The sequence below is a fragment of the Cryptotermes secundus genome, unplaced genomic scaffold (assembly GCF_002891405.2).
Source record: "Cryptotermes secundus unplaced genomic scaffold, Csec_1.0 scaffold230, whole genome shotgun sequence".
NCBI lineage: Eukaryota > Metazoa > Arthropoda > Insecta > Blattodea > Kalotermitidae > Cryptotermes > Cryptotermes secundus.
The window spans coordinates 779334-803484 of NW_019722429.1; the positions used below are offsets into that span (position 1 = coordinate 779334).

The window sequence follows — 24151 nt, forward strand, 5'->3', positions numbered from 1 at the left end:
AATGTTTTCTCCACAACTTCAGGGATTTCCGAATGAAAGCATGTGTGGCGCAGTAATGATCACTGTTACCTACAGCACACATATCCTTCGTAGTCAAGAACACACATTGGCATTTGAATTTCTATCTGCTGCCCCCTTTTCTGAATGGTCACCATTTTTTCCATTGATGTGTCATGATATGTAGATGTCTTGAGCACGACCCTCGTCCTTCCAGCCCATTATCACGACATTCCCACTTCTGTCTTCATTTTCTTCATGGATCACTGCATCACTGGTTTTGGACTGACAACTCTACCAGCAATAATAGTGGCTGTTGTGTGACATTTACGACTGTCCAATTCTTGGGCCAACTGAACATTACTATAATATCTGTCAGTGAAAAGGTGCAACACCACCATACACACCGAGTCCTAATCTGTCCATGTAGGAAAGACCTATTCTCGAAGTGAGTATGGCAAGTCACACACACCACCTCTAAGCCCCCCATAATATGGAAGTATACTGTGAACATAATCAGTGTCACTGTCAGCCAATGCAAATAATCTGATGACCCAACATGTTGGTTGATTTGGATTATAAGTTTTGAAGATTATTTTGCCCTTGAACCCAACTGTTGATTCATGTAGGGTAATGGGATTAGACCCATATTTGACTAGACCTAAAAACACCTTCATTTCAGGAACACATACATCAGACCACCTATTCCAAATAGACCTTGGGCTTAGCTGAAGTTCTGCACTTTTCTCTCTCATGTTCTTGTTTGTTTCTATAACATTATTCAAAAGCTCATCACTGAAAAATACATTAAAATAATTAATGGGCTCTGCATCTGGCAAAATATTAAATTGTGGCCGTAGCAGCCTCTGTAGTCTAGAGGTAACGTTCCCACCTCATGACTCGTGGTACGCAGGTTCAAACCCGGCAGAGGTCGTGGAATTTTTAAGGGCGGAAAAATTCAGGGAACAAGTCCTCCGGGAGGGACTTTAAGCCATGGGTCCCGTGTCGTAGCTTTATGGCACGTAAAAGAACCTACCTCCAAAGGAGGTCACTGAGCCAAATTCAAGGACGTTTCCCGCCCAACAGTAGTCTCTGACAGAGGGGGGGAACCATTATAGATACCGCCAAGCCAGTAGAGGCCGAACTCGCTGGCTCAGTCGGGACTGATGGCACGCACCAATATCGGTAGGGTATAGAGACTGGTAGAATATCATAGAGGGAAGCACAATGGACCAATACTGGTCTAAGTGCATGGGGAAACCCACCCTCTCCAATAACTAACTAACTAACTAACTAACTAACTAACTAAATTGTGGCCATGCATTCCTAGTGAATATGTATTCTTTGGGTTTCTTGTTGCCCACTGTTACTTCTTTCCACAAATCAACACTCACGACACTTGTATCACTCACAATTCTCACTTTCTGACTTTTCTATGCTTGATTCTTCACTTGCAGTTTCTCCTTCAAATGTTGGATGTTGTCATGATGGCTACTGATCCATCAGTAGATCAGAAGCCATCATGACAAGAAACATAATAGATCCAACATCAGAGGACGCTGAAGAACAAGACCTTCAAAAGTGAAAGTGCAGTCAATGTGATGAGTTGAAGTTTAATTCATGAACTTTTTAACCAAGTGGTAATAATATAACTAGTTACAGTGAACTAAATTTTAAATTTTAACTTTTAACATTTGTATTTTTAACTTATATTTTATAAGAAGAACTTGACACATATTATTGAGCGTGGACCTGAACAGGATACAGGATCAAAATAAGTGGAAAAACGAATGTGATTGCGTGTGATTGTGCAACTGTGTTCGTACACCTGAGGATGACCTCTTGAGGTTGAAATATGTAGTGTGACAGTAAATAAAAATGTGTTGTGTGATCGGTAAAATTAACTCTAATATTGATTAAATACACAACAGGATGCAAGAAACAATTAAATTCAGGAATGTTAGCTCTATGCGCTCATAGCAGCAAAACGCGGTACTACAAAAGCTCTGCCCACAAAAAAATTAGTTCGGTTTCTTTTGGGTACCCCATCGTACAGCAATTCCACCATTTTTTTCCATTCTTCAAAAGCATGAAGGAAGTAATTTTCTGTAATGCTGCCAAGTACCACATGCGATTCCCTTTGGATGTCAGACACTGTTTCAAAACATTGTCCCTTCAGTTTCATTTTAAATTTGGGAAAGAAAGTGAAATCACAGGAGATTAAGTCTGGCGAGTAAGAAGGATGGGGAACAATAACCATGTTGTTTGTCACAAAGTCTGTAGTTTTCAGGGATGCGTGGGCAGGCGCATTGTCATGATGGAGACAGTTGTGGTTGCACCAAAGTTCCAGTCTTTTTCATTGCACATTTCCTCTCAAGCATCTCAAAATGTCACAGTAAAAGTCGGAGTTGGCTATAGTGTTAGGAGGAACAAATTCATGGCAAACAATCCCCTTCACGTCAAAAAACCATGAGCATGCTCTTTGTTGAACGAGACCTGCCACACCTTGGTGATTGTTGGCTCTTCCACTGCGACAATTGTTGCTTTGTTTCTGGATCATAATCATAAATCCAACTTTTGTCACCTGTTATGATCCTAGAGATATAAAAGTTGGTTCCTCCTTAGCCTTCTCTTGTAGCTCAACACACACGTTTACGCGCCACCGCTTTTGATCATCTGCCAAGAGTTGCGGAACAAACATCACGGCAATGCGGTGCATGTTCAAATTTTCTGTTAAGATCTCCTAGCAAACTCCATAACCGAACCCCATGGTGTCTGCAAGCTCATGGATTGTTTGGTGATGGTCTTCATGGATGAGTTGTCAAATTTTTTCAACATTTTCTGTCATTTTGCTGGTGCTTGGTCACCCTGAATGTTTGTCATCTTCAACTTATACTCGACTAGCCTTGAAATGTGAATGTCATTCAAAAACGACTGTCCAGCTTAAAGAATGCTCTGCAAAAGCCTTATGAAGCATTTCAAGGGTTTTGTAGCAGATATACTGAGCTTCACCCAAAATTTAATGCAGACACGTTGCTCAATTTTGGCATCCATTGCAGACAAAATTAATCACAAAGTTGAGAAAGCACTTGTGCAAACCAATGCCTGTTCATAGTATGGCGACATGTGGCACACTGACGTGAGGGGCTTGTGGAAGTGTGACCTTGGCCTCCCCTCTCATCTTCTTTCACCGAGGCAGTTACAACAACAACAGTCTAGAACTTTCTGATAGCATCTCATAGCAGTTTGAAAGGGCCATGTCTAGACTGCATTGAGGATGAGGGAGCACTTCCAAGCTAAACTTTTCAATCTTCCCCAACATCAGGTGTGAAGTCTGAGTACATTCATTACTGCATTCAAAGACAATGTCTCATCAGGAGCTTGTTCTGAAGCATCTGAATGCAGTGAACTGCACTGAGTTTTCTTTCTCAGCAGGAAATAAACCAGTGGGGGAACAGAAAGTCTACTACAGAAAATCTAATTTTCAGAAATTTCTCCCAATTCTCACCTTGAATTCATTCTCATAAATGCGTGACTTTACCACAGAAATTATAGAACAAATCAAGTCATACTTTAACAAGGGAGAAAAGCTGATGTACGTGGTGCGTTCCGTATATAATGCCTCCTATTTTTTTGTGTTAATATGTAATGTCTGAGCTGGATGTTGGTGGTGTTGTAGTAAAGGTTGAACCTTCCCGCCAATGTACTGTTAATCTGGTTGTCATGCGACAGATAGCTACAGCAGAGCAGTTACCAAAATGGCGTCTGACATAGAAGTGCATATGAAAGAGAAATGTGTTACTGAATTTCTCACTGCCGAACAAATTGTACCCACTAACATCCATCGACACTTGCTAAAGGTGTACGAAGACAATACAGTGGATGTCAGCACAGTGATTCGGTGGGTAGTGCGTTTCAACCACGGTGAAAGTGAAGTGCACGACAAGCCATGACATGGGTGTCCCTGCTCGGCTGCCACTCCTCACAATGAACAGCGCCTCATCCGAACAGATCAGCAGATAACAATCAGGGACTGTCAATTCTGAACGCTACAAGACGACACTGACTAAGCTGAAAGCCCGTATTTCACGAGTCAGGCCAGAGAAGCAGACAACTTTGCAACCGCTCACTTTGGCTTACACTTCTTGTAACTGTTGGGAGCCACTTCTTGTGACCGCCCCCTTACTATTATTGCATTTATTTATTTATTTGCCCGCTTTGGTAGAACACTTGACTCATTTATTTGCCCGCTTCGGTAGAACACTTGACTCTTTTATTTGCCTGCTTCGGTAGAACACTTGACTCTTCTCAGGGTTGTGTCACGGTAATAACTGGGGCAACGAGGAGACTACACATTTAAAGCTAGTCCACTGATACAAATCAAAGACACTATTTTCTGCTTAATCACAAATTATTTCAGAAGCAAACACTATAACTTTATTGGCAAGTATGGAGTAATGTGCCCTTTTTATTATTATCATCAAAGATTAATCAAACCAAATAAAGACTGTTAAATTTAGATATACTTGGAGAGTACAGTCCAAAGACGTCTGCCTCCGATGAATTCTAAATGCCAAGTCCCTCTGCCCACTCTATTCTGCGGGAGCGTCACTTCATCCACTGTGTAGGATTTGACTGTAGGATTTTAACTGCCAATTCATCATACCATCAGTACTAGACAATCACATTACTAACTTTGAGAATAAAGAGATCCAAAGATATTGAACCCGGAACCCTACATGTGAAAGCGGGTTATTTCTTAGTTTAGGGTCCAATTACACCCTTCTGAAGACACTTTTATAACAGCTACCCCATTAGCAAAACAGCATTTACATCTTCGGCAAACTACAGACTTGCCTTTCGATGGTGGCGCCATGTCCCTTTTGGTCACCCAAGCTGCAGGTAACAAAACAAGGCAGTTGTTCTTGTCTAATTGCGAAAAGCAAGTCATAACTTCTTAATGGATGGGTCTCCCTTATAAATCAGTCACTCTATTGAAATGGCTAAAGAGGAACATAGCGTCCATTAAAGAGTTTTAAAAGGTTTGGACTGTCACAACCTCTCGCTTGCAACACGATAACGCTAGACTCCATACCAGCTTGGCGACCACCACGCACATTGCAAAGTTTGGCTGGACTGTCCTACCACATTCACCTTATAGTCCCGATTTAGCACCTTCAGGCTTCCATCTCTTTGGGCCTATGAAAGACAGACTACGTGGGCAACATTTTCCAGACAACGATGCTGTCATTGCAGCTGTAAGAAAGTGGCTAGCCTCTGTTGGCGCAGACTTTTACGGGTACGACATACACGCTCTTGTTCATCGATGGCAAAAGTGCATAACGAATGGTGGTGATTACGTGGAAAAATAGCTGTAAGTAGCTGAAATCTTGCTCTATTTAACTGCATTATTATGATTTCTGTATCTGTTGTAGTTTTCTTTAAAAAAAAAATAGGAGGCATTATATATGGAACGCCGTTAGTACAAACTTAACCAATCCATAGAATCAATTCTGTTTCTTCCAGTGACAGGATATCAGTGAGAATAATGGCCAGCAACCTACAGCTAAACACAGGTTCCAAATCATGGGGGAGGCATGGTATTGCTCACATTTCCAAGCAAAAAAAAATATTCAGATGTGAAGGCTTCAATGACTTTCAAACAAAACTGACGAGGGATAAACCTTGGAACCCTTTAAATAAAGTGAGATATGACATGGGGACTATGAAGATTACCATATTCCAAAACATAATGCTGTATAGGCTAGCAGACCTTTACCAATATTTCAATGAAACATATGCTATCTACCCTGAACATGGAAGTGGCAGTCCTCTGCTCACATTACAAAGACCACAGAGGTGCTGTGAATGAAGTTCAGCATTTTCTTAATCTTGGCGCAAGATGGCAGTTAATGCAGTGTCATGCTACAGCTTACTGATCTTCAAGCAGCAGGTTGGGTGGGCCTTGAAGAGATCCTTGCATGTGCCAAGAATCAAACTCAGATTCACTTTACTGACATAGTTATCCAGCCTCATTTAATACCAAAAAAAAAAAAAAAAACATACAAATTTAATGAAATCTTCTGGGGCTATCAGCAGTGTCAGTTGGTTAAAAATGAATGACACATGAGAGGTCATCACAGTCACCACTGTAAGGATCTCATGTGACCATGGATACAAGCCATCCAATCTATTTACCAGCCCACGGGCTGGCATAGATGGGATGGTTTGGACCCGAGAGAGTTTCATTTAACTCTAGTTGCCATGAATGCTTCAGATCTTAATATGCAGATATAATTTCTCTAGCACAAGAACTCTAACCTGCAATGTTGCACAGAGGAGGCTTTGCAGGTCATTGTACTGTGCTCGGTCATTGTGACTCTGAATGTGCGTTTCCATCTGCAGCACTTGTTGCAGCCGCTCCAGTATAACCATTGTGGTCTTCTGCACAGTCACATAGCAGTCCCGAGGAGAGTTTTTTACCATTTCCATCAAAGCTTCATATGCTGCTGATCGGAGATTAGCCTGTAGATGAGTCACATAAAAATATTAACACCATTCTTGCATCTGATGCACTCAACCTTTGGCACATGATGAGATATTAAACTAAGTAGCTACAGTCCACATAAGCCATGGCCTGACTTTCTTGGTCCTTACATTAAAATATTCTTACTTTCCATCATACAAGTTCTGCACTCACACCACTGAGAATTTGGCATTTATTGTAAGTACTGAATACAAGTTATAAAAATTATGATTTCTCCCTTTCCAGCTCCCTGGAGCACAGTCCAAATTGCTCAACTACCAAAAGCAATCCAACTTTCAGAAAACTAAAAAAGTGCTCATTACCGTGTCCAAACGATCCACAAGTCTGAGGTCCTATGGAACATTTCATACAATACTCTTTTCATGCTAAGTTGGAATGACACAACAGGACAGTGTATTCCCATTCAGATGGACACAATTACACATGACAAGAAAAGGTTTTCCTCTTTTGGCCAATAAAGGTCACATCCCCACACCAATGCCTTAGTTCCATTACCAAAGGGCCCCCACCTGTGCTCCATCAGGCCTGTCTGTTGTCTCTAGCAGCCTCTGCACAATGAACTCAAAGTACTGCGACAAGCAGTAGGTCTCAGGCTGTGACTGATCCTCACTTCCTTCTGCCTGCTCATAGCTTGCCTCTGCCAGGCCAGTAAATGCCCAGCATACATTTGCTGCTACTCTGGGTTCTGCCTTCAATCCATTGACCAGACTCTCCAGAAGTGGTTTTAGGTAGGTCTCATTTATGGCTGCCTCAGGGATAATCTCACACACACGGCCAAATGTCCATGCTGCTGTATCCCTCACCACAACACTACTATCATACATAGACTCTATCAGTGTTGGCATTGCCTGTTCTACTAGTGGTTTCAAGGTAGTCGGTTCCAATCCACCAAGAACTGAGCCTATAAAGAAGACATATCTATGTTCAGTTAACTTTAAAAACAATATAAATGCCTGTAGTAACAATGGGCTGGGCATGTAAGGTAAGGGGAGAGACAAAGAATGACTATATAATGTTGGTGGCTAAATTTCTCAGAAAACTGCCACATGGAAGAGTGAGAATGAATGGAGAATAACATTTAGCCACTGAGAACTTCCTTAAATAATGTACTTCATTGCTTTGGAAGCCCATATAAATGCCTCAGAAGATCAAGTCAGGCTAGGAGGTAGCTCTTTGGCCTTTCATTGTGTCTCTAGTAAAGCTCATTATTAGTACACAGTGGGTTAAGACGAATATTAAGGGAAGTTCAAAGGATGGGAGGTGGACAGCAATGGCAGACTTTGGTATTCACAGTGCTGAGTTCTGCTATACAAGTTTTTGCTAATTGGTGAAATGATTTCTGTGTTTGAGAACATAACTCAAATTATTCAACAGTTGCATTTTTATAAGAATCTTTTATGTTTTTTAACTCTCACAGGTGGTTTATGTTGTACTTGGTTTACATATTCTATCTTGTGTTGGCGCTGGTGTCTGGAGATAGGGGTCCCAGCTGAGTAGGCTTTTACCTGGGAATCCAGTCTCCAAAACCTTGTGTTTTAAATAAAAACAGGATGTATGTCAAAAAACACAATAACTGATGTAATATACCATCATCACAAACTTTTGGATCTCATGATGATTATCATGTTCACAACAGTCCACAAACAGAATTCTATCCTGAGGCAGCTGTATCCAGTCCTCCCTCTTACACCTTACAGATATATGATCAACTTTAACACTACAATATTAATTCACCTACTGAAGACATCTGTGTACGATGAGCTCAAACTTTCAGAAGCAGGAAAAAGTGGCAAAGAAATTGGCATATGAGAGAGAGAGAATTCTCCTTGGAGAATGACAATTTAGCTTGGGGTAGCAAAATTCACACATTAACCAGGCTACCCATTCCATAACTAGGAACTGGAGGGACAGAAGACTTTCTCTTCTCCACAGCATCCAAAGTGGCTCTGGGACATACCCATCCTCTTATTCAATGGCTACCAGGATTTCTTTCCCCAAGGATAAAGTGGCCAGGGCCTGAAGACGACCACTTACTACCATCTAATGCCATGGTTAAGGATGTGTGGAAATATACCTCTCCTCCCCCCATACATCTTTATGGTACATTGCTTAATTAAGCACTTGGATACCTTTGATTTTATTAGGAGGGTGTCAAGAGTAAAGAAGTATGAGGTGTACTGGAAAGTTCCTGTACTGTTATTGTTGTAACTGCCTCTGTGAAAGATCAGAGGGGAGGCCACGGTCACACTTCTGAAATCCTACTGCATCAGTCTGCCACATGACATTGCGATGTGAATACACATTCTTTTTACACGAGTGCTTTTTCAACTTTCTTTTGTTTTGTCTGCAATGGATGGAAAAACTGAGCAATGTGTCTGCATCAGGTTTTGTGTGATCCTTGGTAAATCCGATACCAAAATCCTTGAAATGCTCCTTGAGGGTTTTAGAGAACACTCTTTAAGACAAACAGTGGTTTCTGAATGGCAACATTTCAAGGAAATTTGAGTGATGATGAACGTTCAGGGCGACCAAGCACCAGCAAAATGACATAAAATGCTGAAAAAATTCAACAATTCATCCACAAAGACCATCACCAAACAATCCATGAGCTTGCAAACACTGCTGGGATCAATTATGGAGTTTTCCAGGAGATCTTAACAGAAAATTTGAACATGCACTGCATTGCAGTGAAGTCTGTTCCCCTACTCATGACAAATGATCAAAAGCAGTGGCACATAAATGTGTCGAGCTATGACAGAAGGCTAACGAGGACCCAACTTTTATCTCCAGGATCATAACGGGTGATGAAAGTTGGATTTACTCGTATGATTATGATCCAGAAACAAAGCAAGAGTCATTGCAGTGGAAGAGCCCATAATCACCAGGAGCAGAAGAGGTGCAGCAGGTCTGCAGTTCAACAAAGAGCATGCTCATTGATTGCTTTTTTCGTGAAGGGGGTTCTTCATGGTGAATTTGATCTTCCGAACACGACGGTCAACTCTGACATTTACTGTAATGTTTTGAGATGCTTGAGAGAAAACGGGGAAATGAAAAAGACCTGAAATTTGGCAAAACCACCAGTGGCTCCTTCATCACGACAATACACCTGCCAAAATGTCCCTGAAAACCACAGAGTTTGTGACTAACAACATGGTTATTGTTCCCCATCATTCCTATTTGCTGGACTTAGCCCGTGATTTCGCTTTGTTTCCCAAATTGAAAATGAAACTGAAAGGATGACATTTTGAAACAGTGTCTGACATCCAAAGGGAATTGGAAGCAGTACTTGATAGCATTAAGGAAAATGACTTCCACGGTGGTTTGGAAGCATTGAAGAAATTATGGGATCGCTGCGTAATTCCCAAGATTATTTTTAAGGAGATGGCAGTTAAAATCGAGTAAGTTAAGCCAGCATTTTTTTGACGTAGTCCGGAAACAAATACAATACACTATCCTAACATTGTTGATAATAGTGCCGTGGGGGGGGGACATTAAAATTCCTTCAAAATGTCCAGCATCAGTAATTACAACCGCAATCACTTAACAGTAGCCTTAAGACAGCACCTTCAGCAAAGGATAATGCATGATGTGTCATATCCTACTCCTGCCTCAAGCATCATACTTCATTTCTCACTCATAGTCTCTTACTCCTCTTTTAATGTGTATAGTAATTCAAACTCCTACAACAAAACCTACTCCTTACAAGTGTGCACATACTACTGAGGCCAACCCAAATGACTGCTGCAGCCAACATTGACATGACTGATTGACTGAAGCATCTATCTACTACTACGGGAAATGTCATGCAACTTGAAAAGAGGTATCAAATACTATTACCACAAATCCATTATATTTATGTCAGTTATCAAGTGTCAAGCTACCAGTTCAAAAACGAAAATCCCCTTGTATGATGCATGCCCCATCTGTGAAGGGACCAAGTTTCAGCAAAAAGGTTGGTGAGGTACATTAAATAAATATGATATCCTCCTACCTATGCCTGAGTCTCTTTATGGATCTTTTTTGTTCAGGTCTTCCATTTCAAACAGAATAACTCAATCAAGCCACAGTAACAATGTGCTGTTACATTCTATTTTCTACAAATACTGCCAGTAACCATAGCTTACCAAAAGCCATGAGTGCAGCATCCCTGAACCTCCAATCAGCACTTTTGATATTGTCTTTGACAAAGGGGAGAACAAATGGCACAATGTCATCTTCACAGCATGTAGCCAGGAGCATGAGACATACACCTGCCGCTTTGCTGGGGTTCCAATCATCTTCATCATCATATTCTTCCTACAAAGTGAACCACAACATGAAAGAAAGCAAATACCACAGCACACAGTGTGACCACAATCTGCACCTTTAGACGGCCATTTTCATTATTCTTACCGATACATCAAGGTGAAAAAGTATGAGAGCAAAAGAGTACAGATTTTCCAAACATGTTCTCTGCTAATCTGCATAACCCATTGGCTCGATCTTCATTTACTGAAGACAAAAATCAACTATTATAAAGCTAATCATCCTACATACATCAACAGCATCTTCTGTTGTATTCTGTCAAATATACCACGTCGAACAGAGATTCCAACAAAAACTGGAAACCTTCGCTAGATCTATATTTTGTCACATGCCAATTATTTGTAAGGCAAGATCTTACCGAAAAATTACAAAATCAGATTTGTGTTTCATGTCAATTTTGTCATCTCCCAAGACAATTCAGTAATTTTGGAGACATAACATATAGACAATTCTGCACTGTGGTCACTCCATACTATTCACTTTGTGCAAAGGTAAAATTTCAGTCCTGAGTACCCATTTCGACACTCTGAGTCTTATCAATGTTACCTGCATTGGCATGCATTATCAGTCTACCATACTTACACAATTTATGCACCCTTACTTTTGGACAACAAATTTGGGGCATGTATGTGTTTACTTCAACATCAGCCACAATTCTTTTCTTGGTTAAACATATATGAATATAAGAATTTAATCACGTAAGGTGTGATCTCATGTACTGCCATCCCCCCGTTTACATGCTCTCAGTTTGAACAAATACATGCTGTGGTTATTGAAGTAACATAAACTATCCTTAGTCTAGTCATGAAATACAGGCATGAGAACCTAAGTGTCTGTAGGTACACAAGGCAAAGAGATGGAGGCTAAGAGGCACTCAGTACACAAGAACTTGCAGTAACTGGTATCCTTCTGCTGTATGGGCATGCACTGTAAGGATTGTTGATATAAGAGACTGCTCAATTATGGCTGAGAACACTGAGTTCTCAGTCACCTATTACATCTCAAGGTGCTGGCATCTCTGTACTCTGTCTCATGCATAAAAAATGAAAAAATTTATGTTAAATACATCAGTTATTTTCTGATCAGTTTTAACTCAGCTGCTCTGTTAATCTAGACTGTCCTATGGCTTCAATCCACCTTGTTCGATTCTGCATCATCCTGCGGCATCAGGCACCTCCCTTCCTCCAGTGCCGACATCAAACTTGCATGATCTGCCCTGGCCAGTCTTATCCCTTCCCCCCCCATTCCCAGAACTTGATTTGGTACAGTGAAGTGTTTCTTCTATCTGGCAGACTGCATGGTGAGTAGTCATCACTAAATTTGGTTTTGTGTATTTTGTTTTCTGGCATGCTGTCATGTTAAAATCCTAAATTATGTTTTGGCATGTTTTGTGCAACACAGCACTGTTTGTTTTATTTGCCTATTTCACTTGAACCCACAGACTTGTTCTAGAACAGGCAGCTCAAACTGAGTTATTTTCAGTGTTGTATTTTGTGAATGTCATACATATTGTGTCTTTTCCTTGGTATTTGGTTCTGTTGTAGGCACGTGTATGTGGTATCAAAGTGGGTGACAGTTATGACTACCTACAGTAGCTCAACTGATGTTATGTGGTGCTGAATCCATCACCAAATTATATGAGGCAGAGAAAATATGTGATCATGTAAATGAGCTTACAGCTACACAGAAATAGTGAACAGGGGAAAATCTTGAGGTAGCAGGTGATGCAGTGAGATAAATTTAAAAGATGAATAAAATGTTCCACCACTTCTGTACATAGAACAGAAAATGTGTTTCCACATTAAAACAGGTGTTCATGAGTTCAGTGAAAAGTCCTATAAAATATAAAACATTAAATAAAAATTTATCTTCCTTCTTTTTTGTTTCTTTGTTCATTAAACAAACCACCAACATTATGGGAATCTTTCAGTCATGTAAATAGAGTACGATTTGCATCGATGAAATATGCCAACTGCCGTAAAAGAAAAATTAACATCCTATCACATTAAATGCTCTCAACTAACCTGCTTTGTAAGTTTCTGCATTAGAACAGGAACAAGGAACTGCAGCGCTCCTTTGGCATAAAACCTTGAAGTCCTCTGAGGTGGCCGTCCAGCTTCCGCTGCTTCACTGTCCTCTATGGCCAAGTCAACTTCCTCATCACTCACATTGGACCAGAATTCAATGCCTTGTAACGCAACATCATCGATATCCGACTTCATAGCTTCCAAAGTGATGGGGAACAGTGCTTGCCCCATATATGTTTCCATATACTGGTAGTATAGAGACATAATCTTCACCAGGCATTGCAGTGCTGCAACTCGTACCTGTGTGTCTGTGGACTGCGTAGCCTCACAAACTACCTCCATTATATAGTTACGTTCAGACTGATGGGAGAAAAACACTCAAATTCAGTACAGAGATTATAACAATGGGAAAGTGCGCACTAATCTGGATTAAATACATCTTTCGAATTGCCACTTTGTGTGCCTCACTGATGTGAACATTTATTTATTGCATGTACAAATGTACAAGAGCACACAGAAACCCACTGTTGGAAGGCCAATCACACTATGACACTGAATCAGGTATTACTTTCCTTTGCATTTCACTCAATATTCACCATAATTAAATTTTTTCATACAAACCATGACATTTATATTGTAGTGTGTACTGCCACTGCTATGCAATAGGTGAATAAACAAGTGTTATGCAACCCGGTGCTAGGCAACAGATCAATAAACACATTCCCATGGCAATGAACACACACACACACAACAGAGTTACTGCTGGAAACAGTGTTCTCTACTCAGTCCATGCAAAGGGGTTATAAGGAAGACAATTGGGGTGACCCAATTAGTTGAGAGTTGAGTTCTGCATGGGAAGATGTGAAGACAGGACCTGATCACAGGAAGCTGAAGAATCTCCACTGTTAGAAGCTGTAGCCAGTGAACGGCTGATGAAGACACTGCTGGTTGGAAGAAGGTTTAGTGGGTACTGTGGTGAATTGTAAAGTGTGGAGATTATGGACAGTGCTGTAATTACATGTAGTTTTGAGTGGTGTATAACTGGTCAATAAATCAATTCACTAATCAGTACCCTGCCTACAGTCAACCCTCAACTGTGCCAATATTTTGCCTTTTTTCTTATCAGGAGCAGGGATAGCTGTTGGTAGCGTGACAGGCTACAGACTGTATGGCCAGGGTTCATTCCTGGCTGGGCAGAAGATCTTTCTCTATCTCAGTGTCCAAACTGGCTCTGGGGTCCAGCCAGCGGGTACCAGGGGCTTTTTTCCCTGGAAGTTAATCAGCCAGGGCATGGAACTGATCAATCACCTTCAACTAGTGCTGAGGTCTAGAAGAGTGAGGCTATACCTCCACTCCTCCCATGTGCTTAAATGAGCTGAGGGACAACTTTAACTTTTACCTTCACCATCTGAAAGTGACTTTTGATAAAACTAACAAAATCTGATTTTGGTTTCAGCAAAGCAGGGGTCATGTTGCACCAAAGTGAACCAAACTTAAATAACTCAGACAACTTTTAATACAAATTCACTGAAATATACCAATTTCAGTGACAGGCTGCGCCATAGCTCAAGCGGTTAGTTGCTGGCTTCTCACCGCAGCTGCCCGGGTTCAATCCCAGGTCTGTTCAAGTGGGATTTGTGGTGGATAAAGTGGCGCTTGGGAGGGGTTTCTCTGAGTACTTCAGTTTCCCCTGCCAATCTTCATTCCACCAAATTCTCCATCATCATAATCATCCAGGGCAGGCTACAACAGGTCAATCAGTAGCCGCCATGCCGAGTGGACCCAGTTGGACTCCACCCCCTACTAAGCGAATTTAATTTCAGTAACAACACATGCAGATGGACAAATATATGGATTTGTTTTTACAAATTTCATACAAAGAATGTTGTTATCTAATTACATAAAAAAAAATACATTGCTGCACATACATACCTCTTTATCAAAATTAGCTCTAGTGAATTCCAAGGAATTAAGAAGGGCAGTTGTTGCAGCTAATCGAACATGGTTGCTTGGTTCGTTCTGACGCATTCCATGAATGATGGCAGTCAATATCTGATTCGACTGGGCCACCAGAACTTCGTGTTCCTGTAAAAGTATTAAAATTGTTAAAGTTCCTTAATACACATATTTTTAGAGAATGCTATACATAATCCTACTAGCTGATGAAGTGTGACACATATTGTATGTAACAAAGTTTATATGCAACATTGTTTGTGACAATCTGTACAAGTTCCACAACACAAAAATACCACATTTCCCAGAAAAGATAATTTTAATCCACAAGTTAGAAAAAAAGAATTGTCAATAAATGTAACTTACAATATCCTGGCAGATGTAACCAATGCCTTCTAGTGTTGCTTCCTTCATCATCTCTGTACTTGTTGGGCTGATGACATTGTTCACCATCACTTGTATTACTTCCGGCCACTGGCCAACAGGGAGCTCTGCTACAGCTACATATGCTACACACTGTGCGGCTGAACTTGGCCTATTATTTTCGGTACCAAGAGCAGCTAGGATCTAGTTAAAAGAAACATACCAAATATAATCCAAACATTTAAACACTATAAAAATTTTAACCTGATACACCACTATCACTGTGAACATCCATAATGTAAAAGTGAATATTGTGTAGGACTTCACCAAAGTGACACACTGTAATCAACAAACCAACTAAATGAAGTTGAGTTCTTTCTGAGAAGCCACCAGTTGCTCAGCTACTAAAGAATTTCTTAAATCTTAAGGAACCCAACAGTTCACTTCCCTGTTCATAAGGGCCTGCGACTGCTAGACAAATCCAGCCTGCACCACCCCATCCTAGTTCTCTATGATGCATTTCAATATTATCTTCCCACCTACTTCTAGGCCTTCCTAGTGGTCCCTTTTCTTCCGGTTTCAGCACCAAAATCCTATATGCATGCCTCTTCTCCCCCATATGTGCTTACATGGCTTGTCCATCTCATCCTCCTTGACTTGATCATTCCAATTACATGTATGATGAGTACAAGTTATGCATCTTTTAAGTATGCAAGCTTCTCCAACTTCCTACCATTTCATCTCTCTTCAACCCAAATAGTCTCATCATCCTGTTCTCATATACCTTCAATCTGTGTTCTCCCCTTAATGCCAGAGACCAAGATTCACACCCATACAAAACTACATTCAAAATCATAATTTTGTATATCTTAATTTTTCATTTTTAGACAGCTGACAAGACAAAAGGATACTGAACTGAATGGTAGCAAGCATTACCCAAACTGAATTTGCCCTTAAATTCCTTGGGAATCAAATTTTGTTTTTTTTTTCTACTTTTGTTCCCAATGTAAATTTTCTTGTATACATGAAATATATAGACTTTATCCAATTTAAAGTATGACTTTGGCTTCACGCCATAAGCTGCAGAGGGTGTTGAATATTTTTCAGCATTTCAGCAAAACATTGCAGTTTCCACTTTCAGTGTTGGGGGGAGAGGGCTTTTTATATAGGTCTGGTAGTGGATGGTGAGGCTGCAAATGCATGAAACAAAGGAGCAGAGAACTATCCAACAGGAAGTGACCAGATGGTTATCTACATAAGGGCTTCCAAACTGCTCCACAGATGGAAACTGCATTTGGCAAAGTACTAGAAAACAATCCATGGGGCTTATGCCTGAAACCCAATGTCATACAATACAAATCTATTTGCCATCATTTACCTTCAAGAACCAGCAAACGAGCAGCAACTGCAATAATCTAACAATTTACAATAAGAATAAAGCCATTACACCTATACAGCTAAAGAAAAAAACACCCAAGCCTTAGTACAAACTTTTCAAGACTTTTAGTATAAACCCATCATGGTAACCTCTAACATAACTTTGGAAAGTTCAGAGCTGGCATGCAAAGTAAATGCACTAATATCTTCTTGGGCAATCAGATTCATCAAAGTCATGTAAAAAAAATCAACATTTTAGAGACCTGCTTTGTTGCCATCATCAGGGATGATACATGGATTGTGGACACATGCACACAGATGCCAGTCAATGCAATGCCTCCTCCACATTGGCACATTAGCTAACAGTATGGCAGTAGAACTGAGCAGTTCTGGTCTCAAGACTAGTGAAGGATGAATTAGGATTGAAGGCCTAAGGCAGATGTGTTACAGTGGCAGCTTCTGAGCACCTAGCATTACTAAGAGGTCTTGCAGTCAGATTACTGTTTCTCTCTTGGTCAACCATGTTCTTCTGCATCTTATGAGGTGGTCATGTGCCAAGCCTCCATTTAGATTGAGCTTAGGTTAGTTCAATGAATATTTTAGGACATCTGATACTCTGGAGAGGGGCAAGTGGTATTATGGTTGAGGCACTATGCTACAAGCCAGAAGGTTGAGGGTTCAATTCGTGATGATGTCACTGGATTTTTCAATTGACCTAACCCTTCCAGCCACATTATGGTCCTGGGGTTGATTCAGCCACAAACAGAAATAAGTAAAAGGAATCTTCTTGGGGGTGAAGAGTGACCATGTGAAGATGACTACCTCACTGCCACCTGTTGAGCCAACTGTCTAGAAAATGTAGAAGCCTAGACATCTCACAACCCTATGGGCCTCCATGGCCTGTTACACAAATAACTTCACCTTTTATACTCTGGAGAACTTCAATGCATGAATATAAACATTTTATGGAGGTGCAAGGAATGCCTATGTATCAATCAGGCCTATTTCCAGTATCTGCTGTGATGCTTGTCAACTATGCCACACCTGAATATGTGCAATGGAAAACGATTCAAGTAGCCCGTGTTCCTCCTGCTTGAGTGGTTAAAGGATTTCTGGGCACCTCTCAGGTGTCCTCCATATTGCAACAAAGACCAAAGAGCCCATAAAATAAAAATAGATGTGGGTGAACTAGAAAACCAGTAACAAATCAAATATTGGACTTGGGCAGTTTATCTACTAATGACAACACCTACTCCTGTACTGGATACTTGTGTATCACACCAAGCTGGATTATTAAGGTAATGTAAGCAAATCACATACTTTTACTCTGTGTATACTACAGGACTTGTGGTGCAAATCTGATTTACACAGTAATTTCAGTCCAAGCACTTTCGGGAAGGGGGTAATTTTCTGCGATCAGGTTATTACAAATGATTTAGCTTCTCTGGTGCTGTTAGGACAAGGACAAAACAAAGTAATTCAATTTATTCCTATGTCCACACTGAGAAATACAGTGAACTTTCAGTTACCTGTGGTAAAATGGGAGAAGCAGCTTGCTCAATTAAAAACAATGGATAATAAACTGGAAATACCCACTATCTATACTGCAGACAACCTTGAAAACCATTCACTACTTTGACAAGATCTTCTGAACTTACAATTTCCTTCATCTTTTCCCTATGCCATGTAACGTCACTGCACTTACATGAGTACTGAACACAAACAAACACGCAAAAAACAAAAGCAAAATCTGCTACAACTACTTAATCTAATCCAACCTTTCCCTTACAATGACTGTTTCTTTCTTATTCTTCTCAGCATGCACAATACCAGCCTATACGGAAGACATGTCACTCTGTTGCTCTAAATCAGGCATGTTCAACACGTCAATCGCGGGACGATTTTTGGTCAATCTCATAGGCCTATAAGAATATATGTGAAAAGCATATAAATTCACTTGTAATATACATAATATGATTATATTCAGATTCTGAAGGGAAAATATGCATTAAAGTAGGCTATATTTTCAATGTATGTTGCTTTTACAACAAACATCATGTGTCGTGTTATTTTTACCAACATTTTTCCTTAAAGCGACATACGACAATAGGAAGGGATGGTAGATCACTGGCAGTTTTGACACCAAAAAGTTGATCACAACCTGTTTGAAGTTGGACATGTCTGCTCTAAATAATCCAGCAAACCCTTGGTCCATTCAAGGGCATATGCACTGCTGATATGCTTTTCTGGAAACATCTGTGTTTCATCCTCAATGCCATCTTATTCGATTCTTGTTCCTGTGCTCTTCTAGCAATATTACTGTCACTCAGTATTTTCTAACCTTGGTCAGTACAGTCAATACCAAAACTACTGAGGAATTTTTTTCACTATCAACTTTTGAAGCATTGCATGTTTTGCAAAATGGCACAAAACTTGGCAGCTGAGATATCTCCTTCCTCAAACCCCATGCAGTCTTCAATTTCATATCCTGGAAGTACATTTATTCTTACAACTTGCTAATTACTCAGGCTTCACCATATGCCAAGCATATATGACATTCCAAAACAGTCTGAGAACACCCTCCATCAATGAATTTTGGTAGAAAACCTGGATACCGCGGTGTTTCATCTAACAACAGTAGAGCCTTCTCTTGCACTCTCCAATCTCTGATGCTCATATGCCTGTGGCACAGAAATGCTGCTAAATGTTTAAAAAATGAATCACCCCAGATTTCTATCTATTTAAACTGGAGTGACATGCATACCTGTACTTTCAGTTCCTTTGTAAGGGGTGGGGAGAACATGGGTTTCTTACTTCACTGACCACACAAAACTCAATTTCATGTGAGGCTGCAGCACTAGCAAAACACAACACAGAATTCTCCCCTGACATGATACATGCACAGGTGCACAAGGTTCAGATTAAAATGCTAATGTCCATATTGAGAGAAAACTTAAGACTTTCTTTCCAAATAATAATAATAATAATAAAAAACTCTGTGGCCTGCAGTCCATAAGTGAACTATACAAGACTGAGTGTCCTTGATTCATGGCTTCTCAGTTGCAACTACTCGCAAATTATCTTTGGTGTCCCTTGTAAGCCTTCAGCATGGACCACGCATAGAAAATCCATCTATTACTGTAGATGTGTTTACAGTTGCTGTATAGCACTGGGCATGGGGTGGACCATACTGAAAACACAAGTCACATGATTCCTACCCAGCGAGTTCATCGGCGCGCAGCATGTTGCCTAGCAAAGAGCTATAAACATGTGTCCTATTGTTATGTGCGTGTATCGCAGCGTGTCTATTGAGCCGTGGCCTGGTAATCTGTTGACATGTCACAATATTATTCCTTGAACCATGTTTAACAAGCCAAAGGAAGCACTGAAATCTCCCTTCCTTTTCTTATGCTTAAAAACAAAACTCTGCTGCTTTCATATAAATTATTCTGGAAACAGGAGTCTTCTCTGTTCCTTGCTAATTTATTCCATTCTAACACAGCGTTATCAAGTTCTTCTTGGTACACATTTCATCACTTTTATTCTGAAAAGCTGCCAGTTGAATCACAATTGCTAGTGTAATATACTGATTTAGCTTTCTTTTTGCAACTGTTGCAGATATCTGTTTCCCCTTTACCAAACGTCACTGTAATGTTTTCGGTGGAACTTTCTTCTTCAGGTTTCTGTACTGTTTCTAGTTCACTTCTATGTCAAAACCACGCCCTAAGATTTATCTGCCGCCTCTCTAACTACATACAATATACAGAGAGTTGCTTAACACTGTAACAACTAAATCTGAAATACAAACTGTGCCACATAAATCCACATTGAATGTGATAGGCTAAGGGAACACTACTTTTAAAATGAAAAATTAAATTCCCTATGTCTACAACATTGTTTAACCCTTCAAAGCAGGGGCACATAACCGCCAGAATACAGAATGATGCAAGACCAGTATTTGACGGTATTTAAATTTTCCTTAGGGAATGTATTTTGAACTGAATAACTTCCATGTTCCCTTTTCAATTAGAACGAAATCTGGAATGTGAGTTTCCTACAGACTCTAGACTATAATTATGCATTTTGTATTAACACAGAACATTTTCAGTGTGTTGTATGCCTCAATACATTCAACACATACAGCAGGATCACAATCTAAACAATGGTAAGTAGTCTGCTTTCTACTGTTATGCTTGGATGTAATAGTTTTATATTTGTATCACTAGGTAGCAGCACAGTCCAGCTTCATGCAAGTCTAGGTATCAGACATGCATGTGCATGTTCAGAGGCTGGTTTCCGGGGTCAAAAATGGCAACCATGCTTGAAGACTATACTACCAAAGAACAGAATTCTGTTTTCTTTTCGTGGGCAAATGGACTCAATACGAAGGATATTCATGAAGAAATGTTTCCTGTTTATGATGGGAAGTGTTTGTCATGTAAAGCAGCTCACAAATGGGTTGAGAAATTCTCTCAACGATGTTTGAAAGTCGCAGATGACACCTGACCAGGTGGGGAAATGGCTGAGACAACAGTCAAAAGACTTCTATGCTGTGCGTTTCGATGCACTGGTAAAGTGATGGGACAAGCATATCAATGTTAATGGTGGATATGTCGAGAAATAAACGTTTTTCCTTGTTTGAATACCACATTTTTACATTTTATATCCAATTGTGACCTATTTACTGACGCTCCCTTGTAGCAATCCATCTTTTCTACAATTTTCTGTATTAGTTCCTTATGAACAATTAAATTATACCCAATCAATCACACCTTGCATTCTATTTTGAAGTCCACACATTAGTATAAAACGTTCTCCATCTAGTGCAATTATCCACACCTCCAACAGAAGATCTGACACACAAATATCACTACTTCACTACAAATTTATCACTTTCCATGGTACTGGAAATATCATTCTGAAAATCCCTTCTTTCACTTGGTGTCATGGTTGCACACTGAAACTTGTACTCATTTACAATAAGACTAGTGTAAACATGTGCGCAGAAAGAATAATAAGCACGACATCTTTTCATGGTATCATGGACACTTAGCATCAAAAGAACAATGAGATAGAATCACATATCATACATTGTGACCCAGTTGCTGATGGAACATCAGGACATTATAACTATCAAGAGTTGAATGAAATCAAGGATAGGTCAATTTTTATATGCAGTGACACCTAATGATCTCTATTAGATATGCAGAATGGCTAACAAATGGAAGTACCCTGGCTAGCTATCTGGAGCGCACTCATTTGAAGTTCACAAAAACTCCTTCTACAAGATGGCATTTGTTAGTGCTTGACAATGATAAAGGGTGGAGTTTGTTCTACTCACATTAAAAGGATTTTTCTTTCTCTTCAAAGCAACTCCACAATGATGATGTTTCTAAAGCTCACAATATAAAACATTAACATTTCATGTTATAAGTAAAAATCTCACCACATATGATGTGGCAATCTGATAAATATACTCAGTGATCCTCAGTGAAGGGTCATTTGAGTAGAAAAGAAGTATGAAATAGAAATGAACGAACTAACTCTATATGAAGTTAAAACCTGTATACTGTAGTCAGCTGGTTGTGCTGCTAGTCACTGAACACTGAGACAATCATCTTTCCAACAGAAGAAAGTTACTATTGTTCAGTAGCAGGACAATGAGAAAATCAACAAAATAATAAAATATAAAGTTGTGACAGATGGGATTAGTCTACTACAATACATTGTAACACATCTCTGATACATATTATGAGAACATATGTAATGGGCACCACTTAATTTGTTAAACATTTGCTATAATCAATAATTTAGGCATTCTAGGTGTTATGCAGATAATCAAAAGTCGACTGCAGTACCATATGGAATGTGTTACAAATTTTGGCTAGAACTGAGTCTGGGAGTGCATATATCATCAATCATAATTTCTTTGCTGTAGGTACATAAGCTCATAGATGCCTATTATAAGGAATACTGCAGAAGCCAGCTTTTCTCTAAACCCCTACCATGCAGTTCTCTTACCATTAAGATAGACATAAAACAGGATACACAAATCATATAAATTAGTAAGAGAATATGGGTTAGCACCTTCTAGAGTATGTAACAACCACTTTTTTGCACATGCAAGGGATAACTGTTACAGAGGAGCTCACCATTTCCTATGTGACAGCATTATCAGTGCCTTTCATCACCACAAATTATTCTAACACTAAAATAAGAGATGAATTTACTGAATGGTCAAAATAAAACACTCCCCATAATACAAACATGTAATAATTTAAAACTTTATAATAGTAATAATAGGAAATAACATTACATTTTTCTTGATATAAGCTCTGGTTTCCTCTGGAAAGGAAAGCCAGCGCTGCTGATATTGCGTTTTAACAGCAGCATCCTTCGATGTAAGTGTATTCTTGAGTTGCAGGCCTGCTGCCATTCGTGCCACAGGGCTATTTCCACCATGGTAAAGTATGTCTGATAAGGTCTTCACAAATTCAGGCTGTTCACAAAGAAACAAATAGAAATTAAACATAAACCATGTGTTGCCCTGTAATCGTTTACACACTTTCCCGAAAACGTGTTTCCAATGTTAAATGATACATACGTACCAAATTATTTTGTGCTGCTTGCTCCAAATAATTCTGCGCTGCCTCCAATTCACTTTTATCTATAAATAATTCAAACAGAAACTCTTTTAAAGCTCATTTCAAGTATTGCAAAAAATTACTGAATCCGTCACACGGCAAAACTGTTAGGTCCACCATATTGTAGGTTATGTGACGGAGTATTTAAAATGTAATATTGATCTAACCAGAATTAGGATACTTGTATGTTCAACATAATTATCCCACATAATATTCTGCATAATTTAACTAGAAAAAGTTAAATTAAGGGCAAAGCTTACATAAAGTTTCTGAAAGATTTCCCAACTTATTTGCGTTTCATGCGAGGCCATGAGACATCAGTAACGAATTTTCTTTGAAACAATGATCAAAATTTGTATTAATTTTTCATGTTTTACATAAATACCTGGTGAAACAGTCTTCTCTAATATTTGAATAAGTTGTAAAGTAGTTTCTGGATTCATCGTAGTTGCTATCGGCGCTATATTGTCAACGGTTTATTAATATTTCAGCAGAAAGATCTTCTTCGCTTCTACAGCCGGTAATCGCCCACATGTACAATGTACCATTGCGCAGGAATATCACACAAATATCATAAAACATAAAGGAAGAGCCTGTAAAATAGAATTAATACATTATAATAGTTGTGAATATTTTTCATCACGTTGTGAGCCGCTAAGAACGGAACCCACGCCCTGTGAAATGTTACTTTGTAATACACCAGGAACTATATTTTCTTCCGCATGAATCATGGTCTCCCAGTTATGAAAAATTTCGCGCCAACCTTTCCCATCTTCTGCTCAAGTTCGTCCGAATTACTGCAGATGGCGCATTTGTCTGAGGAAATAACGGCTTTAGCGCAAAGATAGGCGGGATTGGTATGTTCGGTACAGAATTTTCCCGAAAAGTTAGTTTGTCAATAGATGACAGCCATGGGCGGATTCAAGACTTGCGCCATC

General features: G+C 39.7%; 1 protein-coding gene across 2 annotated transcripts in view; it reads right to left on the bottom strand.

The window, feature by feature from the left end:
* The window catches only part of LOC111861328 (importin subunit beta-1), a 55544-nt gene extending 31791 nt beyond the window's left edge, over positions 1 to 23753 (bottom strand). For both annotated transcript variants that reach the window (XM_023845800.2, XM_023845798.2), the window contains exons 1-9: positions 23599 to 23753; positions 23178 to 23236; positions 22886 to 23068; positions 15196 to 15396; positions 14809 to 14961; positions 12874 to 13236; positions 10669 to 10840; positions 7054 to 7445; positions 6319 to 6522 (exon numbers count right to left, since the gene is read on the bottom strand). In XM_023845800.2, coding sequence (XP_023701568.1) covers positions 6319 to 6522; positions 7054 to 7445; positions 10669 to 10840; positions 12874 to 13236; positions 14809 to 14961; positions 15196 to 15396; positions 22886 to 23068; positions 23178 to 23236; positions 23599 to 23656 — 1785 coding nt within the window. In that variant the 5' untranslated portion in view covers positions 23657 to 23753. The remainder of the gene's footprint in view (positions 1 to 6318; positions 6523 to 7053; positions 7446 to 10668; positions 10841 to 12873; positions 13237 to 14808; positions 14962 to 15195; positions 15397 to 22885; positions 23069 to 23177; positions 23237 to 23598) is intronic.
* Between the last annotated feature and the right edge of the window lie 398 nt (positions 23754 to 24151).